This window comes from Dermochelys coriacea, chromosome 7, assembly GCF_009764565.3.
Source record: "Dermochelys coriacea isolate rDerCor1 chromosome 7, rDerCor1.pri.v4, whole genome shotgun sequence".
Classification (NCBI taxonomy): Eukaryota; Metazoa; Chordata; order Testudines; family Dermochelyidae; genus Dermochelys; species Dermochelys coriacea.
The window spans coordinates 92,271,523-92,294,598 of record NC_050074.1 but is presented as its reverse complement, the minus strand read 5'-3'; the positions used below and the strand labels follow the sequence as shown (position 1 = coordinate 92,294,598).

General features: G+C 43.3%; 1 protein-coding gene and 1 long non-coding RNA gene across 2 annotated transcripts; both read right to left on the bottom strand.

Annotated features, from left to right (window-relative positions):
• Positions 1-318: 318 nt before the first annotated feature.
• Positions 319-8,995, bottom strand: LOC122461099. Its single transcript, XR_006282830.1, has 3 exons — positions 7,547-8,995; positions 709-1,860; positions 319-566 (listed from the first exon to the last, which is right to left on the bottom strand). It is a non-coding gene; the product is annotated as an uncharacterized LOC122461099 (long non-coding RNA).
• A 2,009-nt stretch (positions 8,996-11,004) lies between these two features.
• LOC119859527 (interferon-induced protein with tetratricopeptide repeats 5-like) lies at positions 11,005-22,699 on the bottom strand. The gene is made up of 2 exons (XM_038411754.2): positions 22,551-22,699; positions 11,005-13,343 (listed from the first exon to the last, which is right to left on the bottom strand). The coding sequence occupies exons 1-2, from the start codon at positions 22,553-22,555 to the stop codon at positions 11,903-11,905; spliced, it is 1,446 nt and encodes a 481-aa protein (XP_038267682.1). The 5' UTR covers positions 22,556-22,699; the 3' UTR covers positions 11,005-11,902.
• Positions 22,700-23,076: the final 377 nt, after the last annotated feature.

Here is a 23,076-nt window from a genome sequence, read left to right as displayed (position 1 = left end):
AGAACCGGTGCATATCCACCAAATCTGCCTGCCATTGCGCATCCACATCTGAAACAATGCTCGTTTCATTTAAAAAACATATTCGAGCCAGTTTGTGTAAAGTGTAAGCATCCTGGTCTGAAAGCCAAGCTGTTACCTGTCTTCTATTTAAAGTTTTACTATGCTTTTTGGTCATTTGAAAAAGAGGGTTCACCCCGCCAAAGCTCCCAACTTCCCTGGGGGTGTAATATATTTTCTTTAACAGAGCCGTCTCTGGAGACATGACTGTTACTGGCACCATCTTTTGCTAACACATGTATGAGTGGGGGATGACATTCATATTAACACATTTAAATAAGTTTTATTAATTGCCTGGTTTAACACAACCTTTTACAACCGCCTGTAAAAATGGATGCCATGACTCCTAACATGAGGAAGTCCGTGCTGCTTCATTCTTCCATTTTGTCCTTTTCCTCTTGAGATCCATATCTCAGACATGTGCAAAAACAGCTGATGCATGATACATTTACTCCTACAGGGCTACCGCTGTGTAAGTTCTCAAAGGCCTCTAGAAAGGCATCATTGAGCTGTTGAGAGATTTTTTCAGAAAAGAAACAGTGTAAGTACTCTCCTGCTTGGTTTTTGATTTACACAATCTCTGGTTCCTACCCCTATTACACACCCTACCCCACCCCACCCCCGACCGTCACGTCTTAAACATTCATTTACCTGAGCGTTGTCTTTTCCGTTCACCTTGTCCACCTGTAACTCCCCCAAGCCATGATCCCTTTTGACCTCTAGGGGGGTGGACAACAAGAGGCCATCACGCTCATCAGGGTGCCTCACAAGCATCTGGGTTTCGGGGTCAGTTTCCGCCGTATCCACCAACGGTTGGGCCAAAGGGTCCTCCTCAGAACTCTCACTGAGGTAGCGCTTTCTCCACACAAGTCCAAAGGTGCTCGGGCCTAAAACAAAGTCCGAAGTTCTCACAGGTGGTGAAGGAGGCCATGTTTCCACGATTTCTAAAACATGCACTCTGGGTAAAGGATGGCCTCTTCTGCCCGACGCTGGGACTTATGGGGTGATGGTGCTGCGCTCTGATTGACAGAGGGGTCACGCACCCCTCTTCTGGGCAGTTCACCCCATCCCAGAACCTGCCCTATTTTGGTCAAATCTGCTCTCGGGGTGGCCTGATTGGTAGAGGTTGGTGGGAGGAGTTGTTAGAGGGGTCACACGAATTATTTCCGGGTGGGTCACCCACCCCCGCAACTCACCCTGATTGGTCAAATCTCCTCTCGGGGCAGTCCTAGAGGGGTGAAACCCATCATGATTGGTAGAGGGTGTGGGGAGGAGTTGTTAGAGGGGTCACATGACCCACTTCTGGAGAGGACACCCCCACCCTGGAACTTGCCTTGATTGGTCAAATCTCCTCTCAGGGTAGGCCTAGAGGGGTGAAACACCTCCTGGTTGGTAGAGGGAAGTGGGACGAGTAGTTAGAGGGGTCACATGACACACCTTGCTTCTGGTCATGTGGCAGCCTTGACCCCATGTAATACCCCATGGGCAGGCCTTCTGGTGAAGGGGGCAGGGGTCAAGGGGCGGGGTTAGGGTTTGATTGACAGTAGGGCCCTTTATACTACTGTAATTTCTCCCTGAAGACATCCCATCAAACTGACTTCTGGCACTTCAGACATGTCTGAAGTGTTTGCATCTGAAACAGGCTGCAAGCTCCTTGAGAAGAGACCCATGAGAAGAACCTCAACTGGTACAAATCAGCATAGCTCCATTGACTTCAGTGCCACAGCCCAGCAGAGGATCTGGATGCTTGATTGTTCATAGATGACCACACTGGTAGTGCTTTATGAATAATTATACTTTCAGCTGATTGGGAAAGGGGGGAACAATAACCAAAAATGTCAATGTTTTTTCCATTCAGTGGTGTTTGAACCTGACCCATTTTACTTTTTCAATATTTATCACAATTATTTTAAGCAATTTGTTTATCATAATTGAAATAAAAAAACTGGATGAAAAGTTGAGTGAAAAGCAATTTGAAAAAGTCATTAATTTTGTCATGAAAAAAATCATTTTCAAGAAAAGGTCATTTTTCAATGAAAAAACTTTGTCTGAAAAATATTATATGATGAATATACTCTATAGTGGCATTTGTACCGTGTAGACCCACAGTTTAGTTTGCTAAACTTTTACAAATCTTCTAAGAAAACCATTCTATTAATGAGGCATCCTGACTCGCCAAGCTGGTGCCTACATAAAAAATAAAATACTCCTAACACCACTCCACTCCACAACGTGCTCTTAAGGGACCACCAAAAAAAGTATTCCCGTGTGATTTCCAATGCAATTTTGTTTTACTTTCAGATAAGGATCACTTCTACTATGCAAGTGATTTTTGTTGATCCCTTGAGTGTGTCCTTAAGATAGGTTTATGATCCAAGTCTTCACCTGATGTAAATCAGCATACCTCCATCAAAGCCAGTGGAGCTTCACTAACTGACACCAGCTAAGAATCTGGCTCTCTGTGTCGATGTTCATGCTTACAAACACTGTGTGGTGTTATATAGTGGGTGCCATTAGTAAGTAAACAAATACTTCACTGTGGCATTACCTTCAATATTTCTTGTACTTAAAATGTAGGCTATAGTGAGGCATTTGTATTGGAGCGTGATAAATGTTTACTTTTTTACAGCACCCACTGTGACTGGCGTTCTGCTTTTATCAAGTATATACTATAAAAGTTAAAAAAAAAAAAAAATGTAGTCACAACTGAAGCTAAAGCAATTTAGAAAAATATTACACTACTGATGGTGCTAAACTATAGTGTGCAAATGAAACCCAGAGCGAGGTGATCCAGCTTCCCAAATTGTACTGGAGCTGACTACTTTTCTTGTATTTTTAGCTTCATAAAAAGGAAACTTCTACAACTTTTGTGTTATTTGTTCATATTCTTCACCCACTGAATTTACATGGCTACCACTTCTATGGTCTGCATATGCTTATTGCTCTAAACAACTGAATATACATAACTGGGTTTTCAGATATCATTTTAAATGCCTGGCCCATTCCTCATAAATCAGTACTCACTGGCAAAAGCATGTTACCTGCAATGGTGTTGAAAACCCAATCTTAAACTGTTTTAGGATCAGTGGATTTTAGCAGAGGGGGAAGAGGCAATAAAAGCACAACCTCAGGTTAGGATTCTAGGATTCTTACTCTGAATTTATTTCACCTGGAGAATGAATACCCAAGAAGAAGTGTTTGAGAAACAGGCAATGGGGCAGATTCTCAGCTGGTAAATCAGCATTGACTTCAAGGGAGCAATGCCAATACATACCAGCTGAGAATTGGCCCACTGTCCTAAACAAAAAAACCAAACAAAAAAAAGTCAGAACACTCCTTTCCCCATTGAACTTGGAGTTATTCATACAAATCCTAGGCCTGCTTGGTAAAAATCAGGCATGGCTTCAGTTTTCCCAGCTTTTCTAAGCTAGAAGATCTGTTCTATAGTTACTTAGTGCAGCTTCTTCAAGCTTTGCCCTATTGAGAAGAAGAAGTAGGCTGTGAAATGCATGGTAGTGTTTTTCAGGGATTTTCTATCTATTTAAAGATGTAAATCTAACAAATGTGCCCTGTTTAAGTATCCGACCCAATACCAAAACAGAGCAGCTTTCACCTCTTTCAGTTATATTTCATTCTGAATAATGCCAAAGGCTCAGTCTCTTGACAGCACAAAACTAAGCAACAGAACCACCTGGTGGGGAAGAAAATCACTCTCATACATACAAAACTCTACACTGGTACAGATTTGCTGAAATATACAGTACATCCAGTACCTAAACAAGTTAATACACAAGTTATAACCTTTCCTATGTGAACCCAGTGTTTTGGGTTTTTTTCTTCTTCTACCAACCTTAATGGTCCTTAATTTAATTTATGTAATGATAGAAATATATGTAATCTAGCACCTGCACTAAGAAATAGAAATAATATGTGGCTCAGATTCTGAAATTTTTTTCAGAGTAGCAGCCGTGTTAGTCTGTATTTGCAAAAAGAAAAGGAGTACTTGTGGCACCTTAGAGACTAACAAATTTATTGGAGCATAAGCTTTCGTGAGCTACAGCTCACTTCATCGGATGCATTTGGTGGAAAAAACAGAGGAGAGATATATATACACACACACACACACAGAGAACATGAAACAATGGGTTTATCACACTGTAAGGCGAGTGATCACTTAAGATAAGCCATCACCAGCAGCAGGGGGGGGGAAAGGAGGAAAACCTTTCATGGTGACAAGCAAGGTAGGCTAATTCCAGCAGTTAACAAGAAAATCAGAGGAACAGTGGGGGGTGGGGTGGGAGGGAGAAATACCATGGGGAAATAGTTTTACTTTGTGTAATGACTCATCCATTCCCAGTCTCTATTCAAGCCTAAGTTAATTGTATCCAGTTTGCAAATTAATTCCAATTCAGCAGTCTCTCGTTGGAGTCTGTTTTTGAAGCTTTTTTGTTGAAGGATAGCCACTCTTAGGTCTGTGATCGAGTGACCAGAGAGATTGAAGTGTTCTCCAACTGGTTTTTGAATGTTATAATTCTTGACGTCTGATTTGTGTCCATTCATTCTTTTACGTAGAGACTGTCCAGTTTGGCCAATGTACATGGCAGAGGGGCATTGCTGACACATGATGGCATATATCACATTGGTAGATGCGCAGGTGAACGAGCCTCTGATAGTGTGGCTGATGTGATTAGGCCCTATGATGGTATCCCCTGAATAGATATGTGGACAGAGTTGGCAACAGGCTTTGTTGCAAGGATAGGTTCCTGGGTTAGTGGTTCTGTTGTGTGGTGTGTGGTTGCTGGTGAGTATTTGCTTCAGATTGGGGGGCTGTCTGTAAGCAAGGACTGGCCTGTCTCCCAAGATCTGTGAGAGTGATGGGTCGTCCTTCAGGATAGGTTGTAGATCCTTGATGATGCGTTGGAGAGGTTTTAGTTGGGGGCTGAAGGTGATGGCTAGTGGCGTTCTGTTGTTTTCTTTGTTAGGCCTGTCCTGTAGTAGGTGACTTCTGGGTATTCTTCTGGCTCTGTCAATCTGTTTCTTCACTTCAGCAGGTGGGTATTGTAGTTGTAGGAATGCATGATAGAGATCTTGTAGGTGTTTGTCTCTGTCTGAGGGGTTGGAGCAAATGCGGTTATATCGTAGCGCTTGGCTGTAGACAATGGATCGAGTGGGATGATCTGGATGAAAGCTAGAGGCATGTAGGTAGGAATAGCGGTCAGTAGGTTTCCGATATAGGGTGGTGTTTATGTGACCATCGCTTATTAGCACCGTAGTGTCCAGGAAGTGGATCTCTTGTGTGCACTGGTCCAGGCTGAGGTTGATGGTGGGATGGAAATTATTGAAATCATGGTGGAATTCCTCAAGAGCTTCTTTTCCATGGGTCCAGATGATGAAGATGTCATCAATGTAGCGCAAGTAGAGTAGGGGCATTAGGGGACGAGAGCTGAGGAAGCGTTGTTCTAAGTCAGCCATAAAAATGTTGGCATACTGTGGGGCCATGTGGGTACCCATCGCAGTGCCGCTGATTTGAAGGTATACATTGTCCCCAAATGTGAAATAGTTATGGGTCAGGACTAAGTCACAAAGTTCAGCCACCAGGTTAGCCGTGACAGTATCGGGGACACTGTTCCTGACGGCTTGTAGTCCATCTTTGTGTGGAATGTTGGTGTAGAGGGCTTCTACATCCATAGTGGCTAGGATGGTGTTTTTAGGAAGATCACCAATGGACTGTAGTTTCCTCAGGAAGTCAGTGGTGTCTCGAAGATAGCTGGGAGTGCTGGTAACGAAGGGCCTGAGGAGGGAGTCTACATAGCCAGACAATCCTGCTGTCAGGGTGCCAATGCCTGAGATGATGGGGCGTCCAGGATTTCCAGGTTTATGGATCTTGGGTAGCAGATAGAATACCCCAGGTCGGGGCTCCAGGGGTGTGTCTGTGTGGATTTGTTCTTGTGCTTTTTCAGGGAGTTTCTTGAGCAAATGCTGTAGTTTCTTTTGGTAACTCTCAGTGGGATCAGAGGGTAATGGCTTGTAGAAAGTGGTGTTGGAGAGCTGCCTACTAGCCTCTTGTTCATACTCCGACCTATTCATGATGACGACAGCACCTCCTTTGTCAGCCTTTTTGATTATGATGTCAGAGTTGTTTCTGAGGCTGTGGATGGCACTGTGTTCTGCATGGCTGAGGTTATGGGGTAAGCGATGCTGCTTTTCCACAACTTCAGCTCGTGCACGTCGGCGGAAGCACTCTATGTAGAAATCCAGGCTGCTGTTTCGACCTTCAGGAGGAGTCCACCCAGAATCCTTCTTTTTGTAGTGTTGGCAGGAAGGTCTCTGTGGGTTAATATGTTGGTCAGAGGTGTGTTGGAAATATTCCTTGAGTCTGAGACGTCGAAAATAGGATTCTAGGTCACCACAGAACTGTATCATGTTCGTGGGGGTGGAGGGGCAAAAGGAGAGGCCCCGAGATAGGACAGATTCTTCTGCTGGGCTAAGAGTATAGTTGGATAGATTAACAATATTGCTGAGTGGGTTACGGGAACCATTGTTGTGGCCCCTTCGTTCACCTGCGCATCTACCAATGTGATATATGCCATCATGTGCCAGCAATGCCCCTCTGCCATGTACATTGGCCAAACTGGACAGTCTCTACGTAAAAGAATGAATGGACACAAATCAGACGTCAAGAATTATAACATTCAAAAACCAGTTGGAGAACACTTCAATCTCTCTGGTCACTCGATCACAGACCTAAGAGTGGCTATACTTCAACAAAAAAGCTTCAAAAACAGACTCCAACGAGAGACTGCTGAATTGGAATTAATTTGCAAACTGGATACAAATACTTAGGCTTGAATAGAGACTGGGAATGGATGTGTCATTACACAAAGTAAAACTATTTCCCCATGGTATTTCTCCCTCCCACCCCACCCCCCACTGTTCCTCTGATATTCTTGTTAACTGCTGGAATTAGCCTACCTGCTTGTCACCATGAAAGGTTTTCTTCCTTTCCCCCCCCTGCTGCTGGTGATGGCTTATCTTAAGTGATCACTCTCCTTACAGTGTGTATGATAAATCCATTGTTTCATGTTCTCTGTGTGTGTGTGTGTATATAAATCTCTCCTCTGTTTTTTCCACCAAATGCATCCGATGAAGTGAGCTGTAGCTCACGAAAGCTTATGCTCTAATAAATTTGTTAGTCTCTAAGGTGCCACAAGTACTCCTTTTCTTTTTGAAATTTTTTTGAGAGATTTAAAATTTTAAACTATTTTGAGTTGGTGACTAGCTGTACATAACATGTATGGCTGTCTGTCATATTCAACGATGACATCATGACAACTCGTGTTCTCTTGTGGCTGCATTGTCCTATCTGTGAGGAGCGAGGTTGCAAACAAATGTCACGTAGGAATGAGTAGATTCCCACTGAAGATTTGGCATGATATGTGGTCATTTTTTCAATGATTTTTTTTGTATCTGTCTTCTTCAAAGTACTTACAACTTTTGTTGATTGTTCTCCATTCAGGTGTGTCCTTGGCTGTTTCAAGTGAGCTGTAGCTCACGAAAGCTTATGCTCTAATAAATTTGTTAGTCTCTAAGGTGCCACAAGTACTCCTTTTCTTTTTTCAAAGTTATCTATATTTATGCCTCATGCTTTGAGATCCTATCTTTGAAATATTTACATTTACTGCCCTTCCTGTGCCTTCTGATTTCATCTCATGATAGAGGACTTTTTCGGGAGTCTAGCCTTACCCATTCTGATAATAAGATCTGTCCATCTAAGCTGTGCTTTGGTAATTATTGCCTCAATGATGGTTATTTTTGCTCTTTCAAGAATGTTAATATTTAATGTAATAAAATATCCAGGAATGTGAAGGCAATATACTTTAACATTAGATACATAAACATCAAATGTATAGGTTTCACATTCATAGATTCATAGAATTTAAGGCCAAAAGTGATCATTAGATCATCTTAGTCTGACCTCTGGTATTTCACAGGCCATTACATTTAACCCAGCTAGCCCTGTACTGACTCCAATAACTTGTGTTTATCTTTTGGCTAAAGCATAAATTCAAGGCATCTAGTCTTAATCTGAAGACATCAAGAGATGGGGAATACACCACTCCCTTTGTTCCAGTGGTAAATCACCCTCCTTGTTATAAAAACGTGCGCTGTATCTCTAATTTGCAATTTTCTGGCACCAGCTTCTAGCCGTTGATTCTTGTTACGCCTTTCTCTGCTAGATTTAAGAGGCTTTTGGTGCCTGGTATTTTTTTCCAGTGGAAATTTCTGGCCAAGATCTTTCCCCACAAACAGCTGCATTCCTACTCCTTCCTTCCTCAAGGTTTCCTGAAAACTGTTTCCTCCCATAGCAGGGATTGGGGGGAGGAGGGCATGGCCTTCCTACACTAAAGGGAGCCTCTAGATGTGCTGAGGCTGCCTGATGGAGGACTGGCCCCCAGTGCTACTCTTCTGCCCCCTTCATCCTCATCCCCTAGCACAGGGGTGGGCAAACTACGGCCTGTGAGCTGAATCCTGCCAATCAGGGCTTTGGATCTGGCCTGCAGGATTGCTGCCCCCATGGCACCACGGGCACCATGCCCCTGCTGGAAGCCGCCAGCACCAAGTCCCTGAGGCCCCTGGGGGAGAGGAAAGAGCAGAGAGCTCTGTGCGCTGCCCTCGCCTGCAGGCACCGCCCCCCGCAGCTCCCATTGGCTGGAAATGGGGAACCACGGCCAATGGGAGCTTCAAGAGAAGTACCCACAGGCGAGAACAGCACGCGGAGCCCTCTGCCTGCCCTCCTCCAGTGTCTGCAGGGACGTGGTGTGGCACAGTGCGGGGCCAGGGAGGGCACAGAGCCGGCCTTAGCCACACTGCATGCCGTTGCCACCCCAGAGCCACTCCAGGTAAGCGGTTCCAGGCTGGAGCCCACACCCCAAACCTCTCCTACAGCCACACCCCAGCCCCCTACTGAACCCCTCCTGCACCCCAACCCCCTGCCCTGAGCCCCATGCTGCACCCCGCACCACAAACCTCTGCCTTGAGCCCCCTCCTGCACTCTGCACCCTAATCCCCTGCCATGAGCCCCCTGCTGCACCACACATCCCTTCTGCACCCCAACCTCTTTCCCTGAGCCCCTTCCCTCACAATGGATCCCCTCCCACACCCTGCACTCCCTCCCGTGCCCCAGCCCTACATTCATGGCCCTGCATGCAAATTCCCCACCCAGATGTGGCCCTCGAACCAAAAAGTTTGCCCATCCCTGCCCTATCAGGATGGCTCAGGTGGAAGCCATACCACCATTGCTGCATGGCTGCACAGTAGCAGTTGCATAGACGATTTAACAGAAGACTACATTACTTGAAACAAGAAAAGGAGTACTTGTGGCACCTTAGAGACTAACAAATTTATTAGAGCATAAGCTTTCGTGAGCTACAGCTCACTTCGTCGGATTGCAGATGAAATATTTCACTCTCATATCTGTGAGGCCAGTCAGGGATCATGCTCTGGAGAGTCAGTGGTTCCTGGCTTCATCTCCTCTTCTTCCCCGTAGTTCTCAAACCTGGAGAGGGAAAGAGGTGGGGTAGGGATAGATCATTCTGTGGATATGACACTCTTCCCTTCCCTTTCACCCCCTTTATGTTCTCTCACAGGGAATCCCTCCCCCACCTCTACCACCCATTCCGGCTCACCTTTGTTTTTGGAAGTGGAGAAAATCTGGACCTTAGTTATAAAAAGTAAAAAAGCGCTCCTCCCCCACCTTTTCAGAGAGAAGAGGTGGAAGTGTACATCTCTAACCCTTTTATGACCGTGTGCATATGGGATGGGAGACATCAATATTGTGAGAAATTTTGTCAGAAAGGGGGTTTTCATGACATTGTAAATTCCCTTTGGCTTCATTTGTGTTTCCTAGAGACCAACCCCACCTGCCAATAATACAGCTGCCAGTGCAGTGAGTGAGAATTCGACATGTGCATCTGAAGCCAGAGTTTTACACCCTTGATGAGTAATATTTATTCCTGGATAACTGACTGACTACATGAAGCACTTGTAACCATACAAGTGATTTGGGCACTTAATGTAACTGCTGGAGGGTTTTTGCATTTTGACTGGTGCCTGCTGTCTAATAGAAATGTACAAAAGTGAAGATATAATTGGTCCTGAAAAATAGCTCTTACTTTTTTCACAAACAAAGTCTTAAAGGGGTTTGCTTTGGAAATGTAGCATGTTTTCTACATGGAGCATTGCATGCCATCCCATTGGCCAAGATACAATAATGGAATGTAGAAGTGTCATACTGTACAAGCTTTGCCCTTTGGCCATCAGTCCTAAGCCAATTAGATTCTTCTTAGCAATTCACAAGATGGAATACATTCTCCACACCTTCTTCTTCTTCTTCTTCTTTTTTTTTTAACAATCTGTCTTCTGGTACTCCTTTCTCCCTGGTGCACGTCCCCTGTGTTCTGTCACTGCCCTTCTCGTGCAACTGTGCCCTGTCACCCCCTCCCCATGTGCTTGTTTGCGGTGGTCTGTCACACCCTCCCCTATGCGAACCATGCCCTGTGTTCCATCATTCCTCTCCCCCATGTGCCTGGGCCCTGTGCTCTGTTACCCCCTCCCGCACACCCTGTCAAACTTCTTTCCCTGTGCCCAATGCTCCGTCACCACCTGCCGCATGCACCCCTTATGTCCTCTCGCCCCTCTACCCATGTGCACGTACCCAAGATTGTGGAATGTACTTGAACTAGAAAGATGCTCTCTATGCACAGTTCAATGGTTCAGTGCAAAACTACTAAAACTAGCTTTGCAGACAATCCAGGAAATCAAGTGGGGCTTTTTCTCTGGTTCCTTAACATCTGATCAGAATTTTATTGCTATGCTTTAAATAGCCATTTTAGTAGCTTTTACATACAGATGTGAGGGTTGGTCTGCAGACAGATTCCCAAAGCAAAATTTAATTGACTCAGTGCAGTTTAATAATTTACAAAAATATAGCAAAGTGCAAATGGTACATGGTTTATAAGATTCTCATTGGAAAAAAGATACAATCAGGACTCTTTTTTTTTTCTTCATAGTTAAACAATTACTGCAAACACAGTCAATTATGCAAGCCTACAGACTCCCAAACTCACAAAAGTCCATGACCCATACTGAATTTTGAATATAGCTCCAAAGTGTGCATCCTAGTAACAAGATAAATCCACCTTGTCCAAAATTATAAAACCCATCAGTAGTATCCAATCAGATCATTAGTATTTCCTTCCCTCATAGAAGGATGCACTCAATTATCTGATGTCTTGAAAGAGTGTGAACTAACAGACTCTTGATGAATTTTAACCCTCATCTTTTCCCAGTGTACTGCATGTTCTGATGATTCATGATGAAGCTATGTATCTAAGAGCAGAAATTAACAGAAACACAGATATTTACAGAGATCTTAAATTGAGTCAAAAGATAGATAACTATTATGTGTTTTCTCCAATCATACTCTTGGTGATATGCAAGTTAGAAAACATCATTTTCCAGGTTTTACATGATCATCAGCAGGTGGTACACTTTCACTTCAAGCACTGCAGAATAATGTTGTTTATCAACGTAAACATAGCTATTTTACAGGGGAGAGAGGACGCAAGAGCTCATTAATTGCTAGGATTACAAAGTCTGCACTACATGCCAATAAGCAGCGTCCAAAATATAGGCCTAATCCCAATGCAAGTTTTGCCTAAATGAGGAATTCAGGCTATCGTATAAATAATGCAGGAAGTTGACAAACTTTCATCATATACAGTTTGAAAAAAAATTTTTTTTTGGGTGGTTACAGAAATGGATTCTCTGCCAGCTATTAGAAGCTTTAGATTTCTATGGAAAGCCGTATCTCATAGAGAGCACTCAAGTATTCTTCATTATCAGGCTCCAGTGCCAGGGCTCTCTCATAACACTCAATTGCTTGAGGCTTCTCCCCATTCAGTTGGTGAATAAGTCCAAGAATACCCAAACTTTTAGCATCTGCAGAGCCTCTCTGAATTCTCCTTTCTATTAATTTCTTCAGAGCATATTTACACAGGTTTCTTTCATGTGAGTTTTTCTCAATTTTCAGCCCTTTTGTGTAATGATTAATGGCCTCAGATTCGGATTTTTTGTGATATTCCTGAAAGCGTCCATAGCGGTAGTGGAGTTGTTGCTTCTCATCACAGGTGAGTTTCTCCATCTTAAATACTTTTTGAAAGGTGTCTTCTGCTTCTTGATATTGATTGCCTTCTGCATACATGCTTGCTAGGTCAATATAGGCATACATAAACTTTGATTTTTGCTCTATCACCATTTTAAAATGAAAAATGCCAAATTGAATCAGTTCCTCCATCTGCTCTCTAGGTGGATATTTTGTATCCTTTTTCATTTTGTATAATTGTGTTCTGTAGCAAAGACCTATCTGATGATGCAGGAAACCAGAGGTTGGTGTAAATTCCAATGCCTTTTTCAAAAACCCTAGTGATTTCTCCACTAATCCTTTTTTTCTGTAAAACTTTGCAGCATATCTCAATAAATAGGGAAGATCTGGGGTTTTTTGCAATGCTTCTTTGATGTACTTTTCTCCTTCTTCAACTTGGTCTATGTCCTGAAGTTTCAGTGCAAGAAGTGCCATAACAAAGGTGTCATTTGGATTCAGCCTTACTGCATGCCTTAAAGGTTCCAGTGATGAGTCCTCACCAGAAGAGCCTTTTGTAAGAAAATCTTCCAGGCGATATATGGCAATTGCATAGCCAGAATTAAATTCTGGATTGTTGGGTTCCTCTGCCAGAGCCTTTTCAAAGCATTTCTTTGCTCTTTCATAATACTTTATTCCAAACTTTAATAGTGCCCACCCTTGTTCACAGTAGATCTCAGGGAGCTGGATCTTATAGCGAGATGCACTTGCGAGCTTTTTGCAGCTGCTTTCTACCTTGCCTATGTAGGATTGAGCTTCTTGAAATTTGTTCATATGGTAATAGACCCAAGCATAGTTTCCCCAGGTAACAAGACTTTTCCTATCAACCTCATCTGCATGATTTGTTTGAACTTCTCCTTCAGCTTTTTGTAGACTTTCCAGAGCTTCCTCACTGGTGCCTTTCATGTGTTTCACATAGGCTAGCAGATTATAATTAGTGATTTTGGATTTTGTGATTAGAAACTCAATCTGATCACAAATTGTCTCCTCTAAGTCATCAAGATCAACATCATCCTTCAGCAAAGTCCATGTAAAATGGCATTCAAGTTGCAGCAAGACAGTTTTTAGTGAATTCTTGGAAATATTGCTAGAGGAAAAAATAAAAGCATATTTAAGCCTTTGTGAAGAGAAGAAGAGATGCAAATTAAAACTTTATTTACCCCAGAGGGTTAGGGTCTTCTATTTTGCTTTTCTGTACCTCTGTTTTTAATTTACAATATTGCCAATCTTAACTAGTGAGATAGCAATAATGTCACCTCTACAGGTGCTTCAGAGAGAGGGTGCGTCACAAGTGGCACTAACCAGAGAACAATACTTTGAGAAACCAAAGATATGGAGCTCATAGGTCTGAAGATTTGAACACAATTGGTTATTCATATTGTCTCTGTTACTCTGATCCCATGTAAACTACTGTATCAAAGATGTAGCGAGTTCATGAAAGTCAGATTATATAAAAAAAACAACGTAATATTGGCGCTTGTAATCAAATGTCAGTGTTTGCTTAAAAAAGACAGTCAAACAAAGGCTTACAAAAAAAATTACGGCAAGTAAGTTTGGGTACCCTAAATGTATATTTCCATAATTTAACAAGTTAGGATTTCTTCTATGATAACTTAACTCTGAATTTCCTGGGTTTGCAATGCTTCTTTGGGTAACCATTACATCATTTTGTAATGTTCTCTACACTTAAGTTCTCTCTCCAGTTTCACATTACTCTTACCTGGGAATATAATATTAATTTCATGTTTCCTGTGTTGATAGTCTGTTCTATAGTATTTCTGCTTTTGCATTTGTTTTCTTGTCCATGTTGGATCATATTTTCTCTGTATGATTAAATTATCTTGTATTATGTTACACTAGTGGGTAGTTAAAGGATAGAAAAGTGGCATGAGGCCTAAATTGGTTTGCACTTCATTTGGGCTATGTTATACCTGATCTGCACACTTTTCCATTTATTTGTTTGTCTGGGGCTAGGATGTTGTTCAGACCTGGTCTACACCTAAAACTAAGGTCAACTACCTACATCGCTTAGGGTGAATTTTTCAACCCTCGAGAGACGTAGTTAAGATGACCTAACTGCCAAAGTTGATAATGCTAGGTCAACCTCAGAAGCAGGAAGCCTGCTAAAGAACCAGTGGGGCCACTGGACTATCATATTGAGATGCTAAAGGAGCACTCAAGGAAGGTAAGGCCATTGCAGAAAAACTAAATTAATTCTTTACATTTGTCTTCACCTATGCAGAGGATGCAAAAGAGATTCCCAAACCTGAGCCATTCTTTTTAGGTGACAACTGCGGAACTGTCCCAGACTGAGGTGTCTTTAGAGGAGGTTTTAGAACAAATTAAATTATACAATAATAAATTACCAGGACCAGATGGTATTTACCCAAATATGGTAAACTCAAATGTGAAATTGCAGAAATACTAACTGTGGTATGTAACCTATCATTTAAATCGGCTTCTGTACCAGATGACTGGAGGATAGCTTATGTGATGACAATTTTTTAAAAAGGCTCCAGAGGTGATCTCAGCAATTACAGGTCATTAAGCCTAACTTCCGTACCAGGCAAATTGGTTGAAACTATAGTAAAGAACAGAATGATCAGACCCACAGTTGAACATGATTTGTTGGGAAAGAGTCAACATGGTTTTTGTAAAGGGAAATCATACTTCACCAATCTACTAGAATTCTTTCAAGGGGTCAACAAGTATGTAGGCAATGGTGATCCAGTGGACATGATGTACTTTTTCAGAAAGTCTTTGACAAGGGCTCTCACCAAAGGCTCTTAAGCAAAGTAAACTGTAATGGGATAAGAGGGAAGGTCCTCTCATGGATCAGTAGCTGGTTAAAAGATAGGAAAAAAGGGTAGGAGAAAATGGTCAGTTTTCACAATGGAGAGAGGTAAATAGTGATGCCCCCAGTGGTCTGTACAGGGACCAGTACTGTTCAACATATTCATAAATGATCTGGAAAAAGGGGTAAACCATAGGCGCCAACTTCTGCTCGTGCTGGTGGGTGCTCCACGCCCCTCTGCTCCTGGCCCTGCCTTGAGTCCATCCCTGCCCTCCCCCTCTTCCCCTGCCCCGCCTCCATTCCAACCCCTTCCCCAAAGTCCCCACCCCAACTCCATTCCCTCCCTGCCCCTATTCCGATTCCTTCCCCAAATCCCCAGCCCCGCCTCTTCCCCACCTCCTCCCGTGAGTGCACCATGTTCCCGCTTCTCCCGCTCTCTCCTGGAGCTTGCTATGCCGCCAAACAGCTGTGTGGTGGTGGCAAGTGCTGGGACGTAGGAGGATGAGTGGGGACCTGGTGCGCTCAGAGGAGGAGACGGAGGTGAGGTGCGGTGGGGAGGGGAGCGTGGCTGCCTGTGGGTGCAGAGTACCCACTAATTTTTTCTGTGGGTGCTCCAGCCCTGGAGCACCAAAGGAATTGGCACCTATGGGATAAACAGCGAGTTGGCAAAATTTGCAGATGATACAAAACTACTCAAGATAGTTAAGTCCAAAGCAGACTGCAAAGCGTTACAAAGGGACCTCACAAAACTGGGTGACTGGGCAACAAAAAGGCAGATGAAATTCATTGTTGATAAATTAATTGGAAAACATAATCCCAACTATACAAATAAAATGATGGTGTCTAAATTAAGTTACCACCCAAGAAAGAGATCTTGTCTCTGTCATTGTGGACAGTCTCTAAAAACATCCACTCAATGGGGAAAATCTGCACCACTGAACATGAGCAGGATTTCTGTGTTTCCCTGCAGAAAAATGACTTTCTGTCAGGGAAGCAAAGAAAAGCCACAAGAGTGGTCATGCAACCCTCCCCAAAAGTATGTTTTGGGTGCCCAGGGCAGCTGGCAGAGAGATAAATCACTATGGGGTGGGACTGGGGAAGACACAGCTGGTAGCTCCTACCCTGCGCCAGGCTCAGCTGCTAGTTCCATCTGGACTCGGGAAGACAGGACTTTCTCTTCCCCTGCATGGTGTCTGGGGCCGGTCAGACCCACCCCCAGATTTCTCCCCCAGCTCTAGGAAGCTCTGCAAACTCCCCTACCTACCCCATGCTTCCTGAACCCCTCGCTCCTCAGCTGCAGCGAGACGGATCACTGTACAGAGAGTTGCTCCACCCATCTGCCTAACCCCTGTGTATCCAGACCCTCCTGCCGAGCCTCACCCCCACACACACCCAGAACCCCCCCAATGAGCCCCACTCCCCCTGCACCTGAACCACCCAGATCCCCACCCTACTGAGCCCCAACCTGCTGCACCTGGATCCCAACCACACTAAACCCCACTCTCCCAGCATCTGGACCCCCCCCCACTGAGCCCCCCACACCCAGACACCCTTGCAGAGCTCTATCCCCACCCACACTCAGACCTGCCCTGCTGAGCCCCAACTACCTTCACCTGGCCCCCCTGAACAGTACCATTACTGTTGCACCCAGAAACCCCCATGAAGCCCCTGTGCAACCAGATCCCCCCACACCCAGAAACCCCACTGAGCTGCCTGCACCCAGATTTCCACACACCGAACCCTCTCAACCCACACCTGGATTTCCCCACGCTAAGCTCCTTCACACTTGGATCCTATCTTGTGAGCCTGCCTGCCCACACCTGATGAACCTGGCATGGAGGGGCAGGGCTCTGAGGGGTTTCTGGAGCATGCCCGGTCCATGCACTGTGTCAGGGTTGGGTGCAGCCTCACCATCGAGTCCATGTCCCAGGAAGTGGGAGCTGCACGGTAATTGCCCAACTTTGTGCAAGCAGTGGCCTGTGCTCCCCAATGCTATGCTGGAGCCTCCACATTTATTTGATAAAATTTGCAGAATTTTGCAGAATTTTAAAATATTGTGTGTAGAATTTTTAATTTTTTGGCACAGAATGCCTTCAGGAGTAACAACGTGCAGTGGCAGTCACAAAAGCTAACTGAATGTTGGGAATCATTAGGAAAAGGATAGATAAGACAGAAAATATCACATTGCCTCAATATAAATTGATGGTACACCTACATCTTGAATACTTTTTGTGTAGATCAGCTCACCCCATGATACAATGGAATTGGAAAAGGTACAGCAAAGGGAAACAACAATTATTAGAGGTATGGAACAGCTTCCATATGAGGAGAAATTAAAAAGACTGGGACTTTTCAGCTTGGAAAAGAGACAACTAAAGGGGATATGATAGAGGTCTATAAAATCATGACTGGTGTGGAGAAAGTAAATAAGGAAATGTTATTTACTCCTTCTCATAACACAAGAACTACGGGTCACCAAATGAAATTAATAGGCAGCAGGTTTAAAACAAGAAAAAGGAAGTATTTCTTCACTCAACACTGTCAACCTGTGGAATTCCTTGCCAGAGGATGTTGTGAAGACCACGACTATAACAGGATTCAAAAATCAGGGGGTAGCCATATTAGTCTGTATCCACAAAAACAACAAGGAGTCTGGTGGCACCTTAAAGACTAACAGATTTATTTGGGCATAAGCTTTCGTGGGTAAAACACCACTTCTACAGATGCATGGAGTGAAAATTACAGATGCAGGCATTATATAATGACACATAAAGGAAAGGGAGTTACCTCACAAGTGGAAAATCAGTATTGACAAGACCAATTCAATCAGGGTGGATGTAGTATACTCCCAATAATAGATGAGGAGGTGTCAATTCCAGGAGAGGCAAAGCTGCTTTTGTAATGAGCCAGCCACTCCCAGTCCCTACTCAAGCCTAAATTAATGGTGTTAAATTTGCAAATGAATTTTAGTACTGCGTGGACTCCTCCTGACGGTCGAAATGACAGACTGGACTTCTACATAAAGTGCTTCCGCAGACATGCACAGCCTGAAATTGTGAACAAACAGCATCACTTGCCTCATAACCTCAGCTGTACAGAATGCAATGCCATCCACAGCCTCAGAAACAACTCTGATGTTATAATCAAAGGGCTCTGACAAAGGAGGTGCTGTAGTCATAATGACTACAAATGGTTACCCTGCTCCTGAAATAAGAGGAGTGAGAACATCTGAGAGAAGATGACGGAGTAGCTGACCACAGGTGTGGCCAGCTCAATCAGGGCCCTGCTGGACCTGATAAGAGGGCTGGGGGCCAGAAGCTAAAAGATTCTCTCTCTAGCTGTGGAGAGAGAAAGACCTAGCTGCCTGGGAATAGGGTACCTGGAGCAGGGCAAGGGCAAGGAGAGCTCCAGCCTGGTAACTCCCCGGGCTGAGGCCTTGATAAAGGCCTATGCAGGTACTGGGGCTATGAGGTGCCACCCAGGGTTAGACAGCGGTAGCTGGTCCAATCTCCTTGCCAATGATGAGTGGTCATGACAGACTGCAGTTTGCCCCAGTGAGCGGGGGCTAGATGACAACTGGCAGTAGCTACTGAAGCAAGTGGGGTGTAAAAGGTTGGGGGTTCCCCTGGGAGGGGAGATTCAGGGAGTGCGGATACTGCAGTGCGCAGAATCCTGAGGAAAGGGCTCTGGGGTCTGGGAGGGACATGGGGGGCCTGTGGCAGGCGAGACACCAGCCATCAGGAGGCCCTCCGGAGCTGGCATTGAGCTAATTCCCAAGATGACCAGCAGGAGGCACCACACTGGTGAGTCTTCACTACACTTTCTTTCCCATTCCTTATCTTTATTTTATTTTTCATAAGTAGTAGATGTTGGAAGACCATTTGAAAAGAACAAATTGGTGTACTCTCCACAGAGTGGTACTAATATGAAACAGAAGTCAGTACTCCTGCCTGATCACTTATCCTGGCACACATGCTGCCTTGCTTCTGCTCCCCACTGTTTTCTTTCTGACATTGCACCCATCTGTCCCTGGGGATCCCTTCTCTGAGCTCTCCTCTCATTTAGCTCTGATAATCTGCCCCTAATTCCAACCTGCCCTAGCTAGGAGCAGAAAAAGAAACCGAGGGGATCTAGACTCTCAGGCCTTGTCTTAACTAGGATTTAAAGGAGTGTAAGTGTGTCAGCTAACATATTATAATTAACATATTCTAGAACTTTAGAGTACACACACCACTGTAGACTGTACCAAGTGATAAACCAATCAACTTGAAGCCTAGGCTACTCTTTAGCTTCAACTTGACCAGCTTAGCATGTACTAAAGTCCATACTACCTTGTCCATAGAAGAACTTTAGAACATGTTAAAACTTGTTGGCTGACAACATACCTTTAAATCTTAGTTAAAAAACAAACTCTACACAACACTGCAGCTCCACAAACAAATATTTGTATAGCTTAAACAAAATAGAGCCCTAAATCAAATCCTTATTTGTTACTTGGCAGAACTCTGCCAGAACATAGAAGATTGGCACACAAGCTTCCAGATGTATGTGTTGCCACCCAATTGCAAAATCATGTATACTGAAAGTGCTGGAGAGAGAGCAAGGAGACAACTGGAGGATTGGGAAAGGAAAGATTCTCTTTTTGCAAACGGGGAACTAAGGCACAGAGAGACTGAACGAATTGCCCAGAGTTGCACAGGAAGTCTGTGGCAAAGCAGTGAATTGGAACCAGATCTCCTGAGTCCTGAGATAATGCCCTGACTGGGGAACCACTGAAAGATTAACATTGAAAGACCTATTAGCAAATTGTGGGGAGGTTAGGAGAAGAGGATCCAAAATGAACTATTAGAGCTTTGGGGGGATGGAGCGGAATTCAATTTGGATCACTGGGGTCTTGGGAGAAAATGTACCTGAATATTTTTTTTTTCTAGTCTCAATGTTTTCCACTTAGATGCTACAATGAGGTCTGAAGGAAAGGGTGATAGTAATTCTATTAATGCATATCCCTACCATCAAAGACTTCCTCATTTCTATCGGTAATGTCAAATACAAGTTTTGAGTGGAGAGGAGACTGTAAATGTGGAGATAATCCTGCTCCTGTTAGGGAGCTGTGGTGCCAATTAAATGAATCCAATAGGAGAATGGATGTCTCATACATAATTGTTTCACTTGGTCCTTGATTCAGCAAGACACTCTATGAAAATGCTTAAGTAGAAGCATGTGAATAGTCCTACTGAAGTCAGTGGGACTACTCATGTACTTAGTTCAGCATGTGATCAAGTGCTTTGTTAGACCATGCCTGAATCCAGAACAAAAACTTTCATGTGTATAATAGCAGAGAAATAAATAATATGAACAGGTGGAGTTGTAGTTCAGGTGTGACAATAGCTGATTAAAATATGACCATATAGCGCATTGTTGCAATCACTGTTATATATTTGCAGCAAATATCGTACAAAAGTTGTCAAGTGAGGTGGCTATGAAAAGGTTATGACTTACTGGTTATGATTGTTATTTTTATGCATGTTTCACTTTTTGTATTTCAAGTTATAAGTATTGGCTCTATACTTGGATTTCAAATGTTTGCTCCTGGGGTAACACCCCCAAGATAACACCCAGCACATCTTGGAGGGATTATTTGAATTAAGTGACTCATCAAGAAACACTTGGTTAACAATGGACCATGGGCGACGCCCATCTACACTAAGTGGACTGTCATGTAAACATGCTGTCTGGAGTGTATGTAATGGCTTCCTGCAATGACTGAGGGAAATTGGGCATAAACATGTGACTCCAAATTTCATCTTGTTGCTGTGATTTTCAACAATGGGATGCCTTCCACATGGCAGAAGTTATAAAAGGCCCTGGGAACACCTCCATTTTGTCTTCAACCCTGCTTCTTACTTCTAGAGGAACCTTGCTACAAACTGAAGCTCTGAACAATGACTGAATGACCCATCCAAGCTGTGGATGGACTCCAGAAACTTGACTTAAGCCAGCAATTTATTCCATCACTGCTACAAGCCTGAACAAAGAACTTTGCCATTACTGTATGTAATTGATTCCTTTAACCAAATTTTAACTCTCACCTTTCTTTCTTTTTATAAATAAATCTTAAGGTTTTAGATACTAAAAGATTGGCATCAGTGTGATTTTTGGGCAAGATCTAAGTTGTATATTGACCTGGGTGTGTGGCTGGTCCTTTGGTTGTAAAAAACCACTCAAATCACCACAAAAACACTGGATTCAGAGATAAGGCCTTCCAGAGAATGCCCGAGGAAACTGCCTTTATGTCTTCTTGTTAGCCAGTGTGGTGAAACAGAAGTTTACTTTTGTGGCTGGTCTGGTATATCTTATAAAAGAATAACCACCAGTTTTGGGGTGTTTGCCCTATTTCTTAGTAGTTTGTCCAGAATTTGGCATCCTCAGTTGTGACTCACTAATGCACGGTTACAGCCGGTTAAACATCTTTTCAGCACATAAGCATTAAATGATCTTGCTTTCAGAATCATCGTAAGTCTGGAGTTTTCTCCTTTAAAATATTAGTGAAAAAAGCTCTGAGACTCCCTTAAACCCCCCCAGATACCACAGAAAAGGAGACCAACTTCTGGATATCAGTTTGCAGCACAAAAATCATACTAGCATTTTCTGGTTCCACCCACAATAGTAGTAATTAGAAGCTTAGTTTCCTGATTTGAGAGCACAAATCATCTACTTAGCCATCCACTTGACCCTACAGTACTCGTGGCAACAGTGAACTGTGGGCACAAGCTTTGTGGGTGTAAATTCCACCCATGAAAATGGAAAGGGGTTTAGGCTTGAACATCTGGAACTGACAGAATTAAATTTCCAACAATACAATCACTTTAATCTAGTCCTCATTTTAATTAACATGTAAAACAATTGCTTGCTTTTGGTACTATATGTGGTTAACTAAACTCAAGTAAATTAAAGTTTAGAATTTTCATATGAAAGAACACATACCCTCAGCACAGGGGGATGGACTAGATCAGTGGCTCTCAAGCTTTCCAGACTACTGGACCCCTTTCAGGAGTCTGATTTGTCCTGTGTACCCCAAGTTTCACCTCACTTAAAATCAGGCCTAAAAAGACAAAAGTGTCACAGCACACTTACTGAAAAATTGCGTACTTCTCATTTTAGTGTGTGTGTGTGTATATGTAAGTAATATACAGATCCTTAAAATAACTAAATAAATTTATAAGTGTGATGTATAGGGACATATAAATAAGTCATTGTCTGTATGAAATTTTAGTTTGTACTGACTTCACTAGTGCTTTTTATATAGCCTGTTGTAAAACTAGGCAAATACCTAGATGAGTTGATGTGCCCCTGGAAGACTTCTGTGTACGTGTACCCAGGGGTACACGTATGCCTAGTTAAGAACCACTGGACAAGATGAATGGCAAACCTCTTAAGGTCCTTTCCAGCTCTACATTTCTATGAAAAAGGCACAGTTCAGAGTTACTGTTGTTTACTTACCTCATGGCTTTGCTTTGCTGATCAATTGTTGTAATGCAGCTTGGCCTCTCTTCTTACTAATCTGGGATGTTGGCTGCTGTTCCTCTACTCCCTTTTATTCTTATTCCGGCATCATGTGACATGGGCTGTTCCTCAGCAGATTAGTAAAGTAAATGGAAACTAGAAAGTGAAACCTATGCACAGCTCTCCAAACGCACAACAGAAAAGCTGAACTAGCTGCTGCTAGGAAAACTGAAACTTAAGGGGCTTGGCTCTGTTTCTTCTGTTCGCATTTGGCTTTATGCCATTGATTTAACTGTGTTACAGAGACTAAAGCAATAATAACCCAGAATGTTCAGGTAGTCCTTCCTAATATAAAAATTTAAAGCTCCACTTTGTTTAAAATATAAAGATTTGTGGAAATAGATAGAGGAAAGATGTGTGGCTAATGGATTGAACAGAAACATGGTTCAATGGGAGGGACTGGGAGTCAGTTTCTACTCCTGGTTCTTCTACTGAATCATGTGACTTTCAACAAGTCACTTGG